Consider the following 23,278-nt stretch of genomic DNA (forward strand, 5'->3'; position numbering starts at 1 on the left):
CTTTGAAAATAGGCAAAAGAAATTATATTCACATTCATTATTACTTGGGTATTTACAAAAGATGTATATTTCTTCATATAAATATATATAAATCTGTAACTATATGTGGTGATGAATGTCAACTGGACGTACTGTGGTAATCATTTGGCAATATGTACCTTTATTGAATCATTGTGTCGTGCACCTGAAAGGAATATAGTGTTATATGTTAATTATATCTTAATTAAAAGAAAGATAAAACAGTTTCTTAAAAAAGATAGAAGTTTATTATACTCAGTAGTAGACCTTCATACAGGAAGCACACGTCAGAGAGAAATGGCGCAGGATAGCGTTTAGTCATGGTAGACCATGGAGCTACCCTGTCTCGGTTCAGTCACTGGCTTTGCCACTTAGCAGCTGAGCCACTGTGGGCAGCTTACTTAGCCAATATGTGTTTCCTCGTGTGTCAGATCGGGATAATAAGAGTACTTTCCTTATAGGCTCATCATGAATATATCATTTAATTAGCCTAAGTAAAGTGCCTAAAACAGTGGAACACAGTAAGCACTCAGCAATGGTTAACTACTATTATTATTTTTTTATGGATTACCATTCTGTGTGGTACTAATTAGCTCAAAAAACATAGAAATTCTCCCTACTTTATTTTTTTTCTCAGTCATTAATATTGGGAATTTCTGAGAAGGTCCCCAACAAGTGGTATACATCTGTCCTGGCTGGATTCTGAACAAATAAGAAACAAAAATATGTCCAAGAGAGAACAACAGTGTTGTTAATTGCTGATACAGAGGCCAGGTTGGACGGGGTGGCCTTAGAGAGAGGGCTCAGTGGAGGTAGCCTGTTAGCTGAACCCCAGAATGAGACAGCGTTACCAGCGGTCACCAGACAAGGTGGCTGCCCAAGGGAGAAACCCTACGCGGAAGAGTGGGGAGGAGCTCAGTCTGCAGTCCTGTTCTCAAGAGGCAAGGGTGGGCAGAGCTCAGCATCCAGTTGTTCCCCAGATTGGTGAATCAGACTCCTCACTGCACCTGTACAGGGACTGAGAGAGTCAAGAGTCAGAGAAGAGGTCACGAGTGTGCTCAGTGAGAAAGTGCCTTCCCGTGGGGCTGGGTGGGAAAGTGTTCTCCTTAACAAATATGGAGAGGTGACCTATATCCCAGCCACCTGCCTCTTTCAAGTCCTTATTGAAGGTGATACCTGTGGGTCACACTGTGAATTTCTGCTCCTTTATTCTTCCCTCCCGTTCCTTTCAATCACAGCCTACCCTTACACTGGCTTCTCTTGTGAACAAATTCTGTTGTATTTTTAATATTTCTATAAACTCTTCTACCACTTTTCCATATACTTGAAGGTTGGCTTTCCCCTCAGTTGCCCACTTCACTTAAAACTCTCTTTGATAGAGGGTAATTTTCCCATTTTCCTCACCTGGCAGCTGGTGGGAATATTCTGAATCTTTAATAACTGCTGGAGACACCAAACAACTAGAATGCCAGCCGGAAACTTCCAGTATGGCACGTGCAGACACACGGGCTGAACAGGAGCCCTGACACCCAGGGATAAGAAAGAAGTTGACACCCCCTTGTTATGTTTTAGGCATTGCCACTCCATCTCAACAGCTTCTCCTCAGAAGTGAATACATCTATTATTCTACCCTCTTCCATCTTATTCCTGCTTCCTCCGGAACTGGAAGACACTCCTCTACTTTCCTCATTGATTTGAGCATCTGACTTCCCTTTTATTCTTCATCTCTTTCTCAGCTATCATCCTGGGGGTCAATACCCATATTGATGATATTTTTTTTCTATTTTGACTTCCAAGTTTCTTCTTACTTTGTCTATAAAAGCCTTTGTCCCTATTTCTAAGTCTCACAGACCTGGCCATACCTGGGACTCAGTTGATGTCCTGTGTTATCTTGGCATCCCTGAGATGATTGATCTGCAGGAGACCAAGGACAGACCATTCTCCAGAGCACACATTTTATTTTACTATATTCCACCTGGCCATGTGCAACAGAATGCCACTGATCTTGCCATGTTAATTAGAGAAGAGCCCTCTGTTGTATCAAATAGGAATCATTTGCAACATCATTGGTAAATCAGCTGTCCTTCAAATTAAAATTATGGCCCTAGTGAGGAGGGTATCTTTCATCAGCTTACTATATACCAGGACCATCTATAGATTTTTACCTAACTTTGTATTTTTATCTTGTTTATGTAATTCATCTACTGTATTCCAACTAGATTGGTTAAAAATGCATATCCTTTAATAATTTCCAGTTGTGAAACCCTTAGCTTTTTTCTGTGTTCTTTCAAACCTGCCTTCCTTTCTCCTGATCTTTAGTTGCTTAAACCTTCTTCTTTTCAGACTCCATCAACCCCTTCTACTCCGCTTGGATTCCATCATAAGCCATTTCAATAATATCAGGTGTTTCTTCTTCCCCCTGAATTTCTTGTTTTCTCCTTTTAAATCTGACACTCTGATGACCACACTCTCTCTATCCTCCGTTCTTGATTCTGGCTTTCCTAGTATTGTACGAGAAAGTAAAAAATGACATTTCTTCTACTATAATTTGACTCTGTCTTCTTACAATTGGCATTGTGATTCTGAATGATTTTGTCATATTTACCACCATCCCTATTTTGTAAAGATTTTGGTTCCTTGTTAGCTCCACAAACCTCTCCCTCTGCATGTGACCTTCTTTCATTCTTTTCTAAGAATGAGGCCATCTGATATATGTCCCTTCTGTGCATTCAGTATCTCAAAAGTGTGCTTTAATTGTGCTAAAGTTGATGTTGTCATGGCAGGGAACATTTACTCTAATTTATCATCATTTTTAGAAAGAGAATGTCTGCCCAAGATTATAACAGCTAATATTTATTGAATATTCATGTGCTAGACCTATCCTAAGTGCTTTACAGGCATTACCTCCTTTGACTATGGTGTGGTCATCGGAACTATGTAATAATATGTGGCTCACTACCTTGGGTTAATACTGTTTTGCAGTCTTTTTGATAACTTTGAGTAGACTTTTTTTTTTGAGAGAGAGAGAGAGAGAGTGAGCACGGATGTGCGTGCATGTTGGGGAGGGGCAGAGAGAGATGGAGAGAGAATCCTAAGCAGGCTGCACCCCCAGCGTGGAGCCTGAGGTAGGACTCAATCTCACGACCCTGAGATCATGATCTGAGCTGAAATCAAGGGTCGGATGCTTAACCAACTGAGCCACCCAGACACCTCTTGATTATACTTTTAAATACTGAAGTCCAGTGTACAGAATATTTTTTGCAATCTAAAAACAACACATACAAATATATATTTCACTTAGATTGATAGAAGAGACAATAGCTAATGATTTGAAACTTCAGCTAAAAGATAGACTGTTAGGAAATTTGACAATATTTTTCACTCCCGGGGAAAATGTGAATTGGAAATAAATTCAGTAATATGAATGACATGGCTTAAGTTTTTATGTTAAATTTATTTAATTTGGGATTATGTTAATTAAATATCCACTTATCAGCTTAATGATGTTAAATATAGATTCTTATTAACATATGGTTTCAAAGGCCAGTGAAATTGTCAAATCTAATGAAAACAGAGTTCAAAGATAAAATTCTATCTTTCCTTTCTTTTATAAGCCTCTTAAAAATTCAGGGCACCCTTTTAAGAGCCCTTAGAGAAGATTAACCTTTAACATCATGATTACATCTAATGTTATCACATTTTACAATGTCACTGACACCACTTTTAGCCTTAGCCAATTGGTTTTACTAACTATATTGTAAAACTACTAAAATTTCCTTTTCTTAAGTTGAATAGAGGAAGATTCTGTTCCTCTCTTCTTTCTTTTTTCCCCTCTGGTTCAACACTTTCTGATAGAACTTTCTGTGAAGGTAGAAGTATTCTGTATCTGTACTATTCAGTGTGGTAGCCACTAGCCACATGTGGGCGTATTGAGTGCTTGAATGTGGCTAGTGCAACAGATACTGTGAATTTCAAATTTTATTTATTTTAATTAACGTCAGTTTAAATGGAAGTAGCTACGTATTGTTGGTATGTATTGGAAGCACAGCTTTGGTGTTCTTTTCAGCACAGACTGAATTCCTTTCTTTCCTAGTTGTCTTAACTGCCTTTCTGGGAACAAGAATAACTTCTTTTTAATGTAACTGGTTATTCTTGCACTAGTAAAGGTATTTTCATTCATTATAACTCGATTTATAATCTATGGGTTTCACTGTAGATGAAAAATAAATTTCATTTGTTGTAAACATGCCAAATTGAACATTTAATTCTGTGCATTCCTTGCACAATAGGAGACAGTATGTATTTGCTCATATTAATTTGGGGCATTGTATTCTTTGGTGGACCTGCTTTGCAAATGTATCTTCACTTACCTATAAATACATCCGAACAGTTTCTGCCCTCTTAAATGCTGCCCATAATGAAAGCAATGCAGTGGAAAGAGTTTAGATTTTAGTTTGGATCCCAAACTCTCTCCTTGGGTTTCCAAGCAAGTTTCTTCCCTGAGCTGTGGTTCCTTCAGAGAGCTGTTAGGTTTCTTGTATCAGAGTATATTTGGTTTACCTGCCTTCCTTCCAACTTGACCCCAGGACTTATTTCTGAAATGGGGCAGTGCCTGATTCCAGAGTGAGTGCTCCATGGATGTTTGTAGTGAATAAGTGGAAAGCTGTATTTTATTTTTATAAATGCCACTGCTTACTCACTCCCACTGTTTGCTCTCTTTTTCATATCTCTACATTGGGAGAAGGAATAAAAACTTCTTTAAAGAAATATTGGAAAGTAAAGGCTTTTGTGATTTAAAATAGATATTAATTCACATTTCTTCCATAATTCCTTTTCTACCATATTTGAATAATGAGGTACCATTTTAATGGCTCCTTACCTTCTAAGAAGCTTTTTGCATTATATATTTTTAAAAACAGCTGGTGACTTAAAAACATTGATAGAGTTGTAAAATAAATGATTCAATCTAAAAGGAGCTAACTTATGTAAAGCATGTTCTATATACAGGTTGCTAATCCATTCAGTGAAAGTATATCTTGTTTTGATCATGTGAGGTACCCAAAGAATGAACTGAAGCAGGTGAAAATTAGGATAACAAGTCAGTTATCCAGAATGTGAGTACTCACAGATATGTGCTAGGTAAAGAAATGGTTTGGGGTGCCTGCATGGCTCAGTCAGTTAAGTGTCCAGCTCTTGATCTCAGCTCAGGTCTTGATCTCAGGGTCATGAGCTCAAGCCCTGCATTGGGCTCCATGCTGGGCATGGAGCCTACTTAGAAAAAAGAAAAAGAAAAAGAAATGTTTTAAGGTTATGAATATATGATTGATGACTGGTCATCTGTAGTTGTGGGGAAAGGGGAAGCTTTAAAATTTTTAGAGTTAAAATGAGAAAGGACAAGTATACCAAAAACAAATTTAAGGTTTCTACTTGCAAAACATTCAACCCAGTGCCCAAGAAAAGGCTTTCATCTTGAAAGATGAAAGAATTAAATTGGAACTAGAACACTGAAGGCTACTACGGAAGCATGCATTTATTTGGGCATATGGTAGTAATCCACTGAACACGTAGTTATAATCTATTGGAGAATAACCAGAACAGATTTTCCAGGCAAGGTTTCTACCAAATCAGCTTGCTTTTTATGATGGAAGAAGGAAGATGCAGAGAAATACGTACACCAATGTATTCTCATCTATTTCAAAGTCACTTCAGTATCTCTGTTTAAAAAACATTGCTTTCATCTTTATGAAGAGTCCTTCAGGTGCTAGATGCAATAGATTTCAATGATCAATTTCATTATTGTGTGCGGTCAAAAGAGTTAATTGCATTGGAAATAAATCATTTGCATGCTCTTCAATACAATGCGTGTATGTAACTGGATTTCAAAGGAATGTAATGTCGATTTAGTTATTGATTAAAGAGTTAAACTACAGACATTGAAGAAGCAGGATCAAATTATCTAAAATAAGAGGTCAGGCTATGTGCTTAAGTGTTTTGCACACAGAGACACTGAAACACATCTTGATTGACTAAAGCCCTCTGATTTCTAGCTGTCATTTTTTTTTTTTGCATTTAAAAATACTAGACAGAAATTGCAACACCTCAGTCAAATATATTTATGGCAAAATGATCCGTAAGTGGCAGAGTTTTCAGTTAATATGATTGAAGTTATTTAGTTCTGCTCTGTGACAAGTAAAATTACTGTTTATCAGGGATAGGTAATTACATATTTGGCCTAAAATTAATCAATATGAAAACAGGAGAGCTGGCACTCAAGCAGAATCAGGATCTCATTAAAGCAAAATTTTGTAAAGTGAGGTCAATCATGCCACCTGTAGAATGAATAGAAGAGATTATAAATGCAAGAGAATAACATGAACCTTTTAATCATACAGTTCTCAAAGAATTATAAAATACCTCAAACTTCTTTCTGTCATTTACAAATCATTTTTTTATTATTTCATACCTAGCTCTTTTGAATAAGATATAGAATTTTAAGGTTTGAATAGTTTGCTTTATATTATTAGCTAGCTGACAATGGAACTATAAATAGATGGCAGGACAGTTGGCCTTTTGTATGTGACTGAATGTTGGTTCATGGTATTTTAGAGATCTATGGAACTCCATTTTTTTTTCTTTTAGCCAAGAATATTGGCAGATAGAGCATGGCCATTATTTTATGAACAAGAGATGAACTAGAGATCAGATAGTTGTTCTTCTGAAAACATTATGAACTTTTAAACAAAGACTTAGGATGTTGTTGAATATTCACCACTGGGGTACCACCTAATGTGACCAATGGGGAAATACTTGTTTAAATTAACTATAGAAGAGTTATCAGCTTTGGGACAGAAGCTCTAGTAAATCAGATGTCCAGAAAGGAAATTACTGATAGAGCTGAAGGACAGTAGAGGCCATATTTGGTTGGTTGGTCTCATATCACTCAGGGAAGGAGCAGTTTTGTGGAAGTGGGGATCATAATGCTAATGTCAAGGTGACAGCTAAATGAGAGGATATGAAACCTGATCAGCAGAAGTTTCTTGCACCTGAAGTTGCCCCAAGTGGGTGACCTTTGTTGCGTAACAAGGCTGAGGTCTATTTCCATCAGCCCTCACCTCTCAGTCTGAAAGGTCAAGGTAATTCCATTTCACACAGTTGAACACTTACATCCACATTCACTATCCGCCCACTGGTGTGGTGCAGGGCTGAGTCCCTGGAGTTGTTTCTGACTGATCCCTCTTTTCAAGTCCAACGCATGAAGTGTAGGATTGAGGCTGAGTAAGTGGGCTTTCTTCAAGGCCCCAAATTTGTGCTTTTATTTGTATTTTTATTCTCAAGGGCTTTTACTTTTTTTTTTTTTTTTGCATTCATTTTTATTTTTTTTTTCAATATATGAAATTTGTCGTCAAATTGGTTTCCATACAACACCCAGTGCTCATCCCAAAAGGTGCCCTCCTCAATACCCATCACCCACCCACCCCTCCCTCCCACCCCCATCAACCCTCAGTTTGTTCTCAGTTTTTAAGAGTCTCTTATGCTTTGGCTTTCTGCCACTCTAACCTCTTTTTTTTTCCCCCTTCCCCTCCCCCATGAGCTTCTGTTAAGTTTCTCAGGATCCACATAAGAGTGAAAACATATGGTATCTGTCTTTCTCTGTATGGCTTATTTCACTTAGCATCACACTCTCCAGTTCCATCCACGTTGCTACAAAAGGCCATGTTTCATTCTTTCTCATTGCCGCGTAGTACTCCATTGTGTATATAAACCACAATTTCTTTATCCATTCATCAGTTGATGGACATTTAGGCTCTTTCCATAATTTGGCTATTGTTGAGAGTGCTGCTATGAACATTGGGGTACAAGTGGCCCTATGCATCAGTACTCCTGTATCCCTTGGGTAAATTCCTAGCAGTGCTATTGCTGGGTCATAGGGTAGGTCTATTTTTAATTTTCTGAGGAACCTCCACACTGTTTTCCAGAGTGGCTGCACCAGTTTGCATTCCCACCTCAAGGGCTTTTACTTTTATTGGAATCTGAATCACACAAAAACGTATCTCAGACACATGGTTTCCTGATTATAAAGTTCATAATTTAAGAATCTGAAGGTCCTTTTCTGTCCTAAACCCCAAAATTGTTATTGAAACAAAGACCTCACCTTTAAACCAGGGGACACAGTACTGCAGTCAAAAATTTCTGCCTGATTGTTTTCTGTTCACAATAGACATTTGTCACTGGACACCAGTCAGCCTTGAGCCAAATAGTGTTCTATGCAAGCAATGACTGGTTGTTTTCCAGCTTTTGGAGGTAAATGCTGGTGATGTTCTACTTTCAGTAATTTATTTGGTTTTAAGGAATGTTAAGGCTTTAATAATTTCCTTTCCAATTAGCTCTTTTAGAAAGAAAAATAAGATGGGCCTGTTGTACATACTCAATTAGTACCTAAATATATAAAAATTACATGTTCACTGTGTTCTCAGATGTAAGCTCATCTAGTATGTATCTTTCTAAACATTTTATATGCATATAGTTGCTCTCTTTTCCTCTCTATCACTTTCTTCACATAGATGGATGAAAGGAGAAGAAAATTGTAGTTCAGTGTGCATGTATAGTATACATAAGCTACTGAAACTTGCTTTCATAATTTTATATCATGGAAATTCTTCTTGAAAACCTCATATTTATGCCTTTGTGGTGTGTAGTTATCCGTTTACAATTTTGATAGGTATTACCAACATATCTGCATATTCTAGCTTCTTCAAAATAACTTGTTTAGGGTTTTTTTGTTTTGTTTTGTTTTTTTACTAAGAGTCAGCCTTTTTATTGGACGTGAACATTAGTTCGTCATTCAAGATTATTAGTCTAAGGGAAGATGTATGATTTTTTAAATGCAATTCCAACTTCTAAATGTGGTCAGTACTGTCTCTCAACAGGGCCCACTTGGAGGCCAGTGCTGAGAAATGGAACAGGTTGCTGACGTCTTTAGAAGAATTGATCAAATGGCTGAATATTAAAGACGAAGAGCTTCAAAAGCAAATGCCGATTGGAGGGGATGTTCCAGCCTTACAGCTCCAGTATGATCACTGTAAAGTAAGTTGAACGTATATGGTGGAGACCTTTTTTGATACATTTTGATTTTGGCAAAGTAGACACTCAAAATTCTGTATAAATATCTGAGTTGAAACAATTACCACTGAATTTCACTCCCACACCCCATTTCTAATTGTCAGTATTTAGGCATTTAATTTAAGTTGCATGCATCTTCTGAGAAGCAGATATGCTGAAGTGTTATCACCTGACACATTAATTCTTAGATCCTTGTATTATTTAAATTCTTTGCCTTATTAACTTTCCTTTTATTTATTTAATATTGCTTCATGCCCACTTTCTCATTTTTACACATCAGCTTGCTTTGTTACATATACATATTTTTTTTCTCCTTACATGCAATGCAAGTTCTCATTCTAAATCTGTACATTTTAATGTGGTGTTAGAATTCTGTTCCCACTGGAAAAATGACGACTAACACATGCATCTTCTAAAGGAAGAAAGGAAGATGCCATCTATGTAGTAAGTTTGCTTCAAAATGATAAGACCTTGAAGTTTATTTTACTTTGAACCCTTGTGACTAGGTTATTCAAATTTCCATTTGGGTAAATTTTCTTTTTCTACTTGAAAAGAGACTATGACAGAGAAATAGTTCTAAGAAAAAAGAAGACGTTGTTGGAATATAACATGTAAAATAACAACAACAACCAACAGTGATAGATTTTAAATCAGTGATTTAGGAAAATCCCATTCTCTTTTTTTCAGCTATTCCTTCTATTACTTATTCATATACTTTTTTGTGGATTTGAGTGATGAAAAAATAATACAAAGCTGTTCTAATGGAAGTGCTCTGTTAAGGAATAGAATCTGCGTGTGACCATGTTCTGCTAGTTTTGATTAAAACCTAATTCTTGAGGCATGAAATGATTTTCCTCTTCTGGCCTTAGCCAGTAAAGTGCACATCATTGTTTCCAGTAAATGCTGGCTATGTTCTTTCCAAACCCTTCTCTCAGCAGAGTTGCCCTGTTTTAGGTTGTGTTTCACCTAAGAGTCTTAGAGTTGCTGTGCATGAACCCTTCAGGCCTGGGCATTTAGATAATAAAGATGATCCTGATAACTGATGCTGATGATAATACTGGTTCATTCATTTGGCAGGTATTTACTGAGTGCCTAATGTGCACCAGGCACTATTCTAGGCATTGGAGAGTCAAATGAACAAAGCAAAGTTCTTGCCTGATTCCATGTAGTAAGAGATAAACACTAGATACACAATAAATACATAATACATCCCATAGTAATAAGTGCCATGAAAAGAGTAAAGCAATGTCAAGGAGAGAAAGAAGGATGGGAGAGTATCGGCAGCAGAGATGCTGTTTTTGTGGAGATCAGGAACGTGGCATAAGTAAGGTGGTTTTTGAGAAAACAACTGACGTAAACATGAGGCAGTAAGTGATGCTACTCCGTGGGGGAAGAAATCATAGGCAAAAGGGGACAAAAAGACACTGGCCACAGAGGTTGCAGTTTCTGGCCATATTCGAGGAATAGCATGGATACCAGTGTTGTTAAAACAGTCAGCCAAATAGAAAAGAAGGAGATGAGGTTGGGGTAGGAGTGGGAAAAGGGGGTTCAAATCACAGAGGTCCTTGAAAGTCCTTTGTAAGGGCTTTAGCTTTTACTCCAAGTGAGGTGGAAGGTACGGAAGGTTTTGGTAATTATACTGCTGTGATCTGACTTACATTATATAATATTTACAGGTGAAATTAGGAAGAATAAAATATAGAGGAGTTGAAGAACAGATTTCAGTAATCCAGGTGGGGGATCGTGATGACTTGGACAAAGGTATAAAGGTGGAGATAGTGAGAAGTAACTGGTTTCTGAATATATTTAGGAAGAACCAAAAGGATGTGCCAACGGAGTGCATATGTGGAATACAGGAGAAAGAGAAGGGTTTATAGTGGCAGGAATCAAAGGTTTTTGGACAAAGCAAATGGTACAGTAGCTGGAGGGGGGAATGTGGGGCCAGGTAGTGGTTTTACACAGATGGGGACTAATTCAACATATTTCTATGCTGATGGGAATGATCTTGTAGAGTGGGAAAAGTCAATAATGCAGGAGAGAGATTACTGGGTAGGGTATGGGATGGGATCCAGTGTACAAGTGTTAACAGTTGGTCTTGGGTAGGAGGGCAAAGAATTCGTCCATTGTAACAAGAAGGTAAGTTGGTAGATTTGCGTGTGGGAACATTTAGATGTCCTCTTTTGATTGCCTCTGTTTTCTCAACAAATAAGAAGCAAGGTTGTCAACTGAACATGAGAAGAAGGAAAACAATGTGGAGGTTTGGGGAAAGAGGAGGTAGAAAATGTAGTCTAGAAGTGGGTGAGTTAAACTAGGAATGTAAAACAAGACTACGAGCATTACGAAAGGCCTGCTTGAGGCCAGTGCTCATGAATTTGAAGTGAGAACAGTCATTGTGAATGTTGTTCCTTACCCATGTGGAGTTGTCTCACCAAAGGCGAGGAGTCAGTTGGAGAGTTGAATTGACCCAAGCACATGTGATAGAGGAAGAGAGGGGCAAGGGGGTTACAGAAATACAGGGGAGCTATAGTAATGATCGCATGTGGAAGTAAGGCTGGGTAAAGGAAGATATGAGGATATTAGAGATGAGGGATAGTAAAGTGGTGTTAGAAGTCATTGAATTGGACATGGCAGAGGAGCTGAGGATTAATCCAAATAGGGGAACTGGGAAGGGGCACAAACTGTAAAGAAAACAGATTGTGATCAGAGAAAGGATGCTAGAAATCAAGTTTGTGGTGGCGTGCATTTATTGTTAAATGACAATGTCCGGTGTCCTTTTGTGAGAGTGAGTTGCACAGGCAGGGTGGAGAACAAGGTCCTTGGGGAAAAGTGGATAAGAAGCTGAGAGGCTGGGGTAGCTGCAGGATCATCTACAGGCACAGTAAAATGATCATCACCAGGAGAAAGAGCCTGATTTGTTCAAAATGTTGATTATGAGAAGGAATAGTGATAGCAGTATGGTTAGGGATTAGTGTAGGTTGGAAAAATGATGGTTTCACAGTCCTTTTATCTTTTGAGTCTTAAAACTGTGCAAAATACCTTTGGTTGGGGATGGGAAGAGGAATAGTTTAAGTTGGATATAGTTTAGCCTTGGTTTCTAAATTTCTTAGTGCCTGCTGCCAGACTTTTCTCTGGTTACTATTACGTCTTTATCACAATTGCCATCACTTAGCATGTTGTGCATAATCCAGACTACTGTTGAGAGGCGTAGGTCTTATCAGTAAGTAAGTCTTATCAGGATTTTCCATTTAATAGTCTATACTTCTTTAACTTTGAGTTTTATAGTAGAAAGTTTATATGAATATGGTACTGATTGAGTCTCAGAGTGTAGGGCTGGGTTGTTTCTCACCTCATTGTTTACCCTCACTGGAAATAATCCTTTGTGGAGTTTCATGTTGATTGTAGATTCTAGAATATGATACTTTATTGTGATCTGTGATTGTCTGCCTTCCAGTTTATCAATGATGGAAAACTACAGGCTTTCTTAATATCATGTATTAATAAATGTTTTGACACAAGCATCATGCATAACTCTGAGAACTAAGCAGGCTGTTATGCCAGAAATAAACTATAGAAGAGATTTCAGAGATTTGTGGAGGTGTGATTTAGTTTGCAAGGGCCACATAACAAAACACCATAGACTGAGTAACTTAAACAAGAAAAATTAATCTTCTCACAGTTCTGGGGGCTAGAAGTTTGAGGTCAGGGTGTGGGGTTGGCCTCTTCTGAGGCTTCTCTCCTTGGCTTGTGGATGTCTCTTCCCTGTGTCTTCACCTGGCTTTCTCTTGGTGAGTATCTGTATCTTTTAAAACTGCTCAAAATACCTTCCTTTTATAAGGACGCCAGTCATGTTGGGTCAGGGCCCCACCCTAATGACCTCATTTTAACTTAACTACATCTTTTTTTTTTTTTTTTTTTTTTTTTTTTTTTTTTTTTTTTGAGAGAGAGAGCATGAACAGGGGAGAAGCAGATAGGGAGACACAAAATCAGAAGCAGGCTCCAGGCTCCGAGCTGTCAGCACAGAGCCCTATGCGGGGCTCAAACTCAGAAACCGTGAGATCATGGCCCGAGCCAAAGTTGGACACCCAACTGACTGAGCCACTCAGGTGCCCCTACTTAATTACATCTTTAAGGACCTTATTTCCAATCACAGTCACATTCTATCAAAAGTAACCTTCTTTCCCAGCTGTCAAGTATAATGTTTCTAATCACTATAAATTATTACAGTGAGGGCAAATCACTATGCATTAATACAATTAGGTCAATATTTAAAGACGTGACACCTACCTGTAATTATTTACCTTTCTTACTAAACTTTGCCAGCCATAATCATTGAATAGTCTAATTGTAGTTGAACCTCAACCTTGCCAATGTTCTAACTTAAATATAATTCTCTATCTGTGATCTTAAAATTAAAATCCCTTTGGTTGTACATATGGTTACTCTGTTTCAGGTCAGCTTTTTCTTTCCTGTGTCCTTGGAGATGTCTTTGACCCCTGCCTTCAGGTTCTGTTTATCAGGAACAATCTTTATTTAGAATTAGAATGATCAATTATTAAAACTGTAAGAGGCCCAAGAAATAATTTAGTCTAGCCCCCTCACTGATAGTGGAAGAAAATGAGACCTATGGTGTGTTTTAATGAAATCTGACTTTTCACCCCTCCCTTCCTTTCTCACTCCCAACAAATTCCTATCACTTACCCCCATGTCTGGCAATTTCTAGGACACCAGAGAAACATGGATGCAGAAAACAGACACAGTCCCTGTCTGTGTGGAGCTTACAGTCAGGGGAGAGCCTACGCCTGCCCTGCTTAACCTTATAGTCTCTGTTTCTTCCCTGTGTTATGAGAAATCATTTCCAACAAGGATTGTGACTGAGCTGTGGACTGTGCATTGCTGTCCCAAATCTCTGGTTGTCTGTCTAACTATCCATTTCTCTAACCCCCAGCTTTGGTCCCTGGCTGATAATTCAAGCATGTTATTAGTTCTTGTATACTCTTATTTCTGATCTTTTTTCTTTATAAGGGATTCTAGAACTCTTTTCAATTATAACATTATGATGTAGATTCAAACAGAACAAAATAATCTCTATACTATTTTTTTCACAGGTATGTTTAGCATTAAATTTAGATGCCTTTCCCTTTAGTTTTGTTATTATAAACTGTAGTTTTTTCTAATTTCTTGCTATTTTTTGTTTTTAGTTGTCATAATACAGTTTAAAAACTCTTTTTAATTTTGAAGAACTCTTGCTTTATAGATTAAAAATACATAGTTGGAATCAAACAAAATCAACCCTTAAATGGCTTGATACTAATAGTAGGCAAGTTATTTTGTTCCTTAAAATTTCCCCATAGAAAGAGGGGACCTTGTATTTGATTTCTAACCTAACTCTTCCTTGCAGATAGCTAGCTGTCTAAATTACCTTATTTTGAACAACATAGTATTATGTCAAACTAATGTGACCTAATCTCTCAATACTAAATTAGAATGTCTAGAGATTACCAGATGGAATTTTTTAAAGGGGGACAAAGAAATTTAACACTGATTTGTTTACTCTTCCAGGAAGTATGACCTCATAAATGCAAGCCTTGAATTTCACTGTATACAAGTCTTTTAAAGATCAATTTTAAAAGTGATACCATATATCTTTCTGTTGTGGATAAGACAAATACACTTTACAAGATGCATTAAAAACCACCTGTGCTGATATTACACAAATCAGCACTTAAGTATTACATTAAAATTTCCAGTGACATTATATACAAAGTAAAAAACAAAGCTATGTCTCAATGCCTTAGGTGGACGTGGGGTTACTGTATGTTAGAAAACCACTAAATGACTTAAAAGCTGCTTCAAGGGATATCAAATGCTGATGTCAAAGAGTTATGTGAACAATTTGAATAAAATAATTCTAAGTACACATCCGACTAACCTCCGTCCTCAGCACTTTGTATTCAAGCTCATTGAAAGTATTCTTTCCTCTTCCTCTTTGGATAGTGGTGTATTACCCTCTCTTCTAAGGTACCTTATGTTGGGCCCTTCTTTTTTTTTAAGTTTATTTATTTGTTTTGTGAGAGACCAGGAGAGCATGAGTGGGGAAGGGGCAGGGAGAGGGGGAGAGAGAATCTCAAGCAGGCTGTACGCGTTCAGTGCTCAGAGACTTTATGGTTGGCCTTTCTATACAATGTTAGTTAGTGAACTAGCACGTGGGATTAGGTAGACATGGTTTCAGTTCTCACCTCTCCACTCACTAGCTTTGTGATCTAGTCTCTGGAGTCGATTTCCAACCTCCTCAGTCCTGTTTCTGACCATGAGTATATATAGGTCACTTAGCACAATACATTTAGTAAGTGCTCAATGAGCAATGGCTGTTTGAGTTCTTTAAACTAGGACTTATATTTTCTAGTGTGTTTCTTATTTTAGTTGTTCTGTGTCCACATTTTTTATTTTTCCTAAGATTCATGATGTTTGGGCAACTGTAAATTTTGATGTCATAACTATATTTTTTTAGCCTTTTGGTGGCTTCAGAGATAACTTAGACTACTGAGGGAATAGGATAAAGTCATTGAGACATTTTTGAGAATTACACAGGATATAAGTCTAGAGGCTAGAAGATGATTTATTTGTTCTTCTTAAATTTTTTTTAAATCTTTATTTTTGAGAGAGAGAGAGACACAGAGACAGAGTGTGGGCAGGGGAGGGGCAGAGAGAGAGGGAGACACAGAATCCGAAGCAGGCTCCAGGCTCTGAGCTGTCAGCACAGAGCCCAACGTGGGGCTCGAACCCATGGACTGTGAGATCATGACGTGAGCCAAAGTTGGACACTCAACTGTCTGAGCCACCCAGGTGCCCCTTTTTTTTGTTCTTAATAAAAGAAAACAGCTTATCATGGAAAGGCCAAGCTCATAAGACATGTCTGTATGCACTGCTTTAGTTAACTTATCAAAGATTTATAGGCAAATGATACATGTATAACCACGAATCTAATTACCTCTCAAAGCAATATTTGAATGCTACCATAACTTATAAGTAAAGAAATAAAATCAATATACATTATCTTACATTTGCATTTGTATGACCTTATCCTGGATCCAGTCTGCTTTCACAGATAACCGTGGTTAGAGACTCTCAGATTTATGCATGCAGTCACTTGGATACTTAGAGGTTGGTTTATGGGAACTCACTCTCAAAGTCTTCTGGTTCCTACCTGTATTTCTATACTCTAGTCCTTTATATGTGCATCAGTGATTTAATGACACTTCTTCATAACCATTCTTTGATAACGGCATTGCTAATCACTTCATCTATCCACCTACCCACCCACACGATTCACTGACTGCTCTATGTGTTGAAAACAATGTTAAATGTACAAAGGGCAATAAGGCACAGCCTCTGCACTTCAGTGACACATTTGAATAATTTTCATTCTGAAAAGCTCCATGCTTGTGGCTGTATCCAGATGGAATATTATATATTTAAATGCTGAAGGGATGGCTCTGAGACTTTTAGTTAGAATAGTACTAAGGTCATGCTTCAGATGACTTCATCTGCTTAAACACCTAGCAATTATAAATAAAATGTAAAAAAAAAAAAAGCAAGGAAAATCAAACATGCAAAGTTGGACTCCAGAATATGGCAGGCATTCCATAGATGAGAAACAAAGCAGAAAAGCAAAGTAGTCACTAGGGTTGATGCTGCTGGGGAAAGGTACCAGTCCTGGATGTTGAGCGAGCAGAAAGGCACGTAACAGTCTCTGCTTAAAATCTCTCTCTGACACCTTGAAACGAATGACTCACAGATTGGCATGCTTTCTTCTGGCAAACAAATGTCCCAAGAACTGATATTATAAAACATCAGTGTATTTTGGACCCTTAATTAAATGCTTATACTTTCTTGGATGTTTCAACGAGTGACTCAGACAGAGCATTGATAGGTTTCAGCAACAATGATGATAAATAACTTGTTCAGTGCTTTCACAATATATGCACAGAGGCAAACTCCTTAAGTAATAATAATAATAAAAAAGAATATGTCAAGGGCTCTGAGGGTAAAGCTTATGGTACGGGTACAGTCAGTAGTTGCTGATAGCTCTTCCCAAAACTGCTGGGAGCTTGTCTTGATAGCTTTGATCATTTTTGTCTTGTTTAAAACTGTCTGGAGTGTATGAGCTGTTTTAATTAAATAAAACTATACTGGGGCACCTGGGTGTCTTAAGCATCTGACTCTTGATTTCAGCTCAGATCATGTTCTCGCAGTTTGGAAGACAGAGCCCTGCATCGGGCTCTATGATGACAGCGTGGAGCCTGCTTGGGATTCTTTCTCTCACACACTCTCTCCCCTTCTCTCTGCCCTTCCTCTGCTTGCTTTCTATCTCAAAATAAAATAAATAAACATTAAAAAACCCTACGATACCTGTTATATATGTTACTGCCCAGCAGAAATAGTCCCCCATTACTATCTAGGATTAACTGGTAAAATTAGAGTCACCTTCCAGTCTTTATAAGTATCAGTTGTAAACCCCACAGAGTTGTATTATTTTTTCTTATGTGGGTATATATTTAATATCCTCAAATATCAAAATAAATTACTACTTTAAAACAAAGTGTTTTTAATGACTTTTAGAATAAATGCTTATAGTTGAATTTTCCCACCTAATGACCTAAGTTTTTCATATCATTTTTAAAGTTCTATAGAAATTGAGGTCGCTCATATGCAGCTTCATTTCCAAGAATGCGAGATTATCATTCAGTCAAGTTACTTAGAAAGCACCTTCAGTGCACATAGCATTCATTTGTAATGTTACAGGTTTATTTCAGTCACATACTTTAACATTGGATAAAATTGCCAGTGCCGTTTTTGCTGTTCACTTTGCACTTCATCTTCTGAACAATGTAAATTCTAAGTTATGTAAAGCCTGTGGTCAGAGCCGTAACACCCTTTTTCTGATAGAATGCATGTTTGATTTTATAAAAGGAAATCACTAAAAATAATTGAAAGTGTACGATTCCGATATAATTTTAGTGAGTTTGTTCCCTCGGGGCCCCTCTGTCCTTTACTTAACTCAATTTAAAATTCCTATATTCAATCCTTATTGTATAAGAGTCAGGACATTTGGGTTTTTTTTTAATGTTTGTTTATTTTTGAGAGACAGAGTGGGAGCAGGGGAGGGGCAGAGAGAGAGGGAGACACAGGATCTAAAGCAGGCTCCAGGCTCTGAGCTGTCAGCACAGAGCCCAACGCAGGGGTTGAACTCATGAACCGTGAGATCATGATCTGAAGTCTGACGCTTAACTGAGCCACCCAGGTGCCCCTAGGATATTTGGGTCTTAAACTGACTTGTCAAAATACATTTGCAAACTTACTTATTAAAGTAACAAATTCAAACAGTGTCTTTTTTAAAAAATTTTTTTTAATTTTAACGTTTATTTATTTTTGAGACAGAGAGAGACAGAGCATGAGCAGGGGAGGGGCAGAGAGAGAGGGAGATACAGAATCTGAAACAGGCTCCAGGCTCTGAGCTGTCAGCACAGAGCCCGACGCGGGGCTCGAACTCATGGACCACGAGATCATGACCTGAGCTGGAGTCAGACGCTCAACCGACTGAGCCACCCAGGCGCCCCACGAACAGTGTCTTTCAATCAGCAACATGCCACCATTAAATTTAGGCTGTGTGTGTGCAGGGTTATTCTCTCTATATGGTAATCTGACACTCTAACTTCAAATCTGTAATTTCAAGGTCTCGCTGTGTGATGACGTTACCTAATGTGGGAGATTGACCTTTTTCTAAAATTGATTAATTTCCAAGTTCCCCTCCAGCCATTGGCACCTATGTTGACTTCCTCCTTATTAAATGCATAGCCCACTAAGAACTGTTAGTAAAGCTATTACTTGTATTCATTCCTGGAAGCAGCCATTCTACACCTACCTGCCACACTCCATTTAGTTGTCTGCAGTTGATTTATCTCCTAAGCCTCATAGGTATCATTGGAACTTGACCCCAAAAGGCCATAGAATATCCAAGTTTAGAGGGAGAGGCAAGGCATCTTAATAGCTATCACTGGCGATGAAATTAAGAGTGGACAACAAATGGAGCAGGAAATAGAGGTATGTAAAACCAAGCAATTATATACAGTCCACCCCCTTAATAGAACAGCCCCTTTCTAATGAACCACCTCTGGATATATTTACCCTGGTATCATTTATCTAATACTTTATTTGTTAAACAAACTTCTGTGTTGCAGTTGATATATGCCATGTACTTTGCTAGGTACTGGGCATCTATCACTTCATAAGACTAATTTTGCCGTCACAGATCTCACCATCTACAAGCAGAGACTTGAAAATAAGTAACTATAATGGATAGCAAAGGCATAGTAATGTGAGCATGAACACATGGCCAGGGAGGCACAGATGAATAATGATTGTCTGTACTTGGGAAGATTGGGTAAGGCTTCACAGAGCAAGTAGCTTTTGAGCTAAAAAGAGATCTTTGGAGTAAAAATTCACTGAAGACTGTTACCAAAACTCCTGGAGGGAAAATCCTCCAAATGAGTCATGGCATGACCTGGAATGTGCAATAAAGCAAGAGGTACCTTATATGGTACCTGGTAAAGTAGATATTGCATATATTAGCCGAATAAAGAAATACATTTACATGTGCATGTATTTTGAAAAGTGTAGGAAGGAATATTCTTTTACTACTGTGAGAAAGTGAACCATTCCTATCTTAGTTTTAGCATTTATACTTAGTATTCTGACTCAGGCATCATTTTTTATGTCAATGGGGTGGAACCAAAATGAATTTATATATTAAATGTTCATTTAGGGACGTTAACCAAAACTTTTAAAGCACTGTGAAGGAGATTTTTTTTTTTATTTTGTCTGCATACTAATGAAAAGTAAGCCTGTTTTCTTTCCCTTTTCTCATGTAGTTTTATTAGTGCTATCAAATTTAATGACTCTTCTGCCCTTTTTTGCTGTCATACTATAATGACTTCAGATCCATATATGCTGATTTAGCTTTGAAAGCAAGTTGGGGGGAAAAAAAAGTAAATTACATTCTAACAGATTCTCCTTATGTTTATATCATTTATTTTTTCTGCTTGTATTCTCCAATAAATGTTAAGTGTTTTGTTTTGTTTTGTTTTGTTTTGAACAAGAAACTAAGGAAGCCTGCTGTACCAGCAGTACTTTTATTTGTTAAGTTGAGATGCCTTGCGTCTAGGGCCGGCTTTGTGGATGTGTGTCCCATGCAATTACAGTCACATAAGCCTTCACTCCTAACAGGGCCCTGCACTTGGTTTAATGCTCTGGTGCTGCCATCTTGAAATTCTTCGTAACATTTGAACAAGGGGCTCTGTGAATTATATAGTCAGACCTGCTGGCATCAAAAAAAACCCATTAATGTTTATGTTTTGACACACATAAAACAACACTTTTACAGTAATGAAAGCCTCTGAAAACTTAATTCACGCGCTCTTTTTCTCAAGTCAGTATGCCATCCTGAGCTCCCACTCTCACTCACACACCCCTCATTGTAACTTACCCTGTCTCTGTGTGTTAGTGTCTGCTGCGATGTGACCAGAGGTCTATTTTCAGTCCTTCCTTTCCTGTCAACTCCCTGATGGTTCCTCTGTTCATTCTCTTTACCTGACTTCTAGAACACTACGCTGTGCAGATTCTCTTCTTACCTCACTGGCAGCTCCTTCTCAATCTCCTCTGCTGACCCCTTCTTCTTTTTCTCAGCTTCCTAAAAGTGGGATGCACCAGGAGCCAGGTCATGCCAACTCCTCTATTGCCATTCCTTCCTGAACTCATCGGGTCTCCTGGTTTTATATGCCATCTGTATGTCAGTCACCACCAAATTCATATCTATTTACATGTCATGTCTACTTGGGTATCTAATAGACATCTCAAACTTAGTACGTCCAAACTGAATTCCTGAACTTGCTGCTCAAAATCTTCCCTCATTTCAATGGAACAAACTTGATTCTGGTTGCTTACATAAAAAATAATAATCACCTTCAATCTTGTCTTTCTTTCATATTCCATTTGTTAGAAAATCCTGTTGGTTCCATGTTCAAAATATAAAACAGGAATCTGATTACCTCTTACTGCTATTAGGAGCTACAATTATTAGTCTCTGTTTATTCTCAGTACAGTGCCCAGCGTGTTCCTATTCCAATGAATCAAAACTCCACAGTGGCTTTCCATTTGATTCAGAATAAAAGTCACAGTCCTCAGAATGGTCTACAAGACCCTATGTGATGTGACCTGCCTCCTACTCACACCATGGTCACTTCATTCTTACTATTTTCTCTCTTAAACACTGGTTTCAGCCATACCAGCCTCTAGCTGTGCCTTTAGTTGAAGCATCATGCTGTCTTCTTTTTTTTCTTTTAAGTTTATTTATTTATTTATTTATTTATTTATTTATTTATTTATTTATTTTGAGAAAGAGAGAGAGAGCGTGCAAGCTGGGGAGGGGCAGAGAAAGAGAGGGAGAGAGAGAATCCCAAGCAAGTTCTGTGCTGTCAGCATGGAGCCTGACACCCGACTCAAACTCACAAACCGTGAGGTCATGACCTGAGCCAAATTCAAGAGTCCTGGTTGCTTAACCAACTGAACCACCCAGCTGCTCTAATAATGCCATTCTTTAAGAGATGTAATTTGTGCTTGCTTCGGCAGCACTTACACTAAAATTGGAATTATTGAAGATTGATGGGCATGGCCTCTGTGCAAGGATGATATGTAAATTCGTGAAACGTTCCATATTTTTTCAAAAAATTAAAAATAGAACTACCATATGATCCAGCAATTCCACTTCTGGGCATTTATCTGAAGAAAATGAAGACATCAGTTTGAAGACATATATGCACCCGTGTGTTTATTTCCAATATCCAAGATGTGGAAGTAACTTAAGTGTCTGTCAATAGACAAACAGATGAAGAAGATGTGCTATATATAGATAATATCACCCATTAAAAAAAGAATCAAATCTTGCTATTTGTGACAACATGGGTAGACCTGGAGGATATTATGCTAAGTGAAATAGGTCAGACAGAGAAAGACAAATACCATATGGTGTCACTTACATGTGGAGTCCTAAAAGCAAAACAAATGAATAAATGAAATGGAAACAGACTCATAAATACAGTAAACAAACTGTTGGTTCCCAGGGTAGGAAGGGGCTGGTAGATGGGTGAAACAGGTGAATGGTGTTAAGAGATACAAACTTGGAGTTAAAAAAACTTAGTGTCGTGAATATATAATATACAGCATAAGGAATACAGTCAATAATATTGTAATAGCTCTATATGATGACAAATGGTAACTAAACTTACCATGGGGATCATTTTGTAATGTATAAAAATATCAAATCACCACGATGGACACAGGATACCAATAGGATATTGTACGTCAATAATACTTCAGTAAAAAAAATAAAAATAAATAAAAGTAATAATTTGTTCAGTGATAAATGAACTAGATTCCATTTAGTATTTCTTTCTTAAATTTTAAGTTGTGAAAATATCATGACAGATTTTATAAAATAGAGAACAAAAAATTGACCTTAATTTTACTACTGTAATGCAACCATCTTCATTTGGGTGACTATTTCCTATTTCTAATAGGGCATATCATCTTAATCCTGACTTTTTTGCTTAGGTATATATATCATGTCTATTTATTCATGTTGCTATGCCGTCATTATCACAGTAATTTTTCAAGGTTATGTAATGGTCCCTAGTGTAGCCATACCCTAGTGAGCCTAAATATTTTCCAGGTGTTAGACATTTAATTTGCTTTCAAATCTTTTTAATCATAAATAACTTTATAATGAAAACCTTTGTGTTTGTAGCTTTTCCTTGATCATTTTCCTAGGATATATTCTCAAAGGTGAAATTCTTGTTTCACACAATATGAACATAGTAATGATTCTTGATATATTGCCAACCTACTTTCCCGAGTGATTGAACCAATTTTCCGCCTCTAGCAATGTATGAAAGTGAAGTTTCACTGCACCCTTGCCTGTGATTTCTCATTTTTCCCCCTCTTTCCTGTGGACCTTGTATTATTAGCATTAAAGTGCTGGTATTCCATGCCAGTATGGGAGTTTAGAAAGCAGTTTTAGGATGTCAGA

General features: G+C 37.6%; 1 protein-coding gene and 1 non-coding gene across 9 annotated transcripts in view; both read left to right on the top strand.

The window, feature by feature from the left end:
• The window catches only part of UTRN (utrophin), a 491,097-nt gene that overhangs the window by 342,129 nt on the left and 125,690 nt on the right, over nt 1-23,278 (top strand). For all 8 annotated transcript variants that reach the window (XM_045058165.1, XM_045058163.1, XM_045058164.1 and 5 more), the window contains one exon: nt 8,946-9,102. In XM_045058165.1, coding sequence (XP_044914100.1) covers nt 8,946-9,102 — 157 coding nt within the window. The remainder of the gene's footprint in view (nt 1-8,945; nt 9,103-23,278) is intronic.
• LOC111560656 lies at nt 21,807-21,913 on the top strand. Its single transcript, XR_002742657.1, has one exon. It is a non-coding gene; the product is annotated as a U6 spliceosomal RNA (small nuclear RNA).

The sequence above is a fragment of the Felis catus genome, chromosome B2 (assembly GCF_018350175.1).
Source record: "Felis catus isolate Fca126 chromosome B2, F.catus_Fca126_mat1.0, whole genome shotgun sequence".
NCBI classification, from domain to species: domain Eukaryota; kingdom Metazoa; phylum Chordata; class Mammalia; order Carnivora; family Felidae; genus Felis; species Felis catus.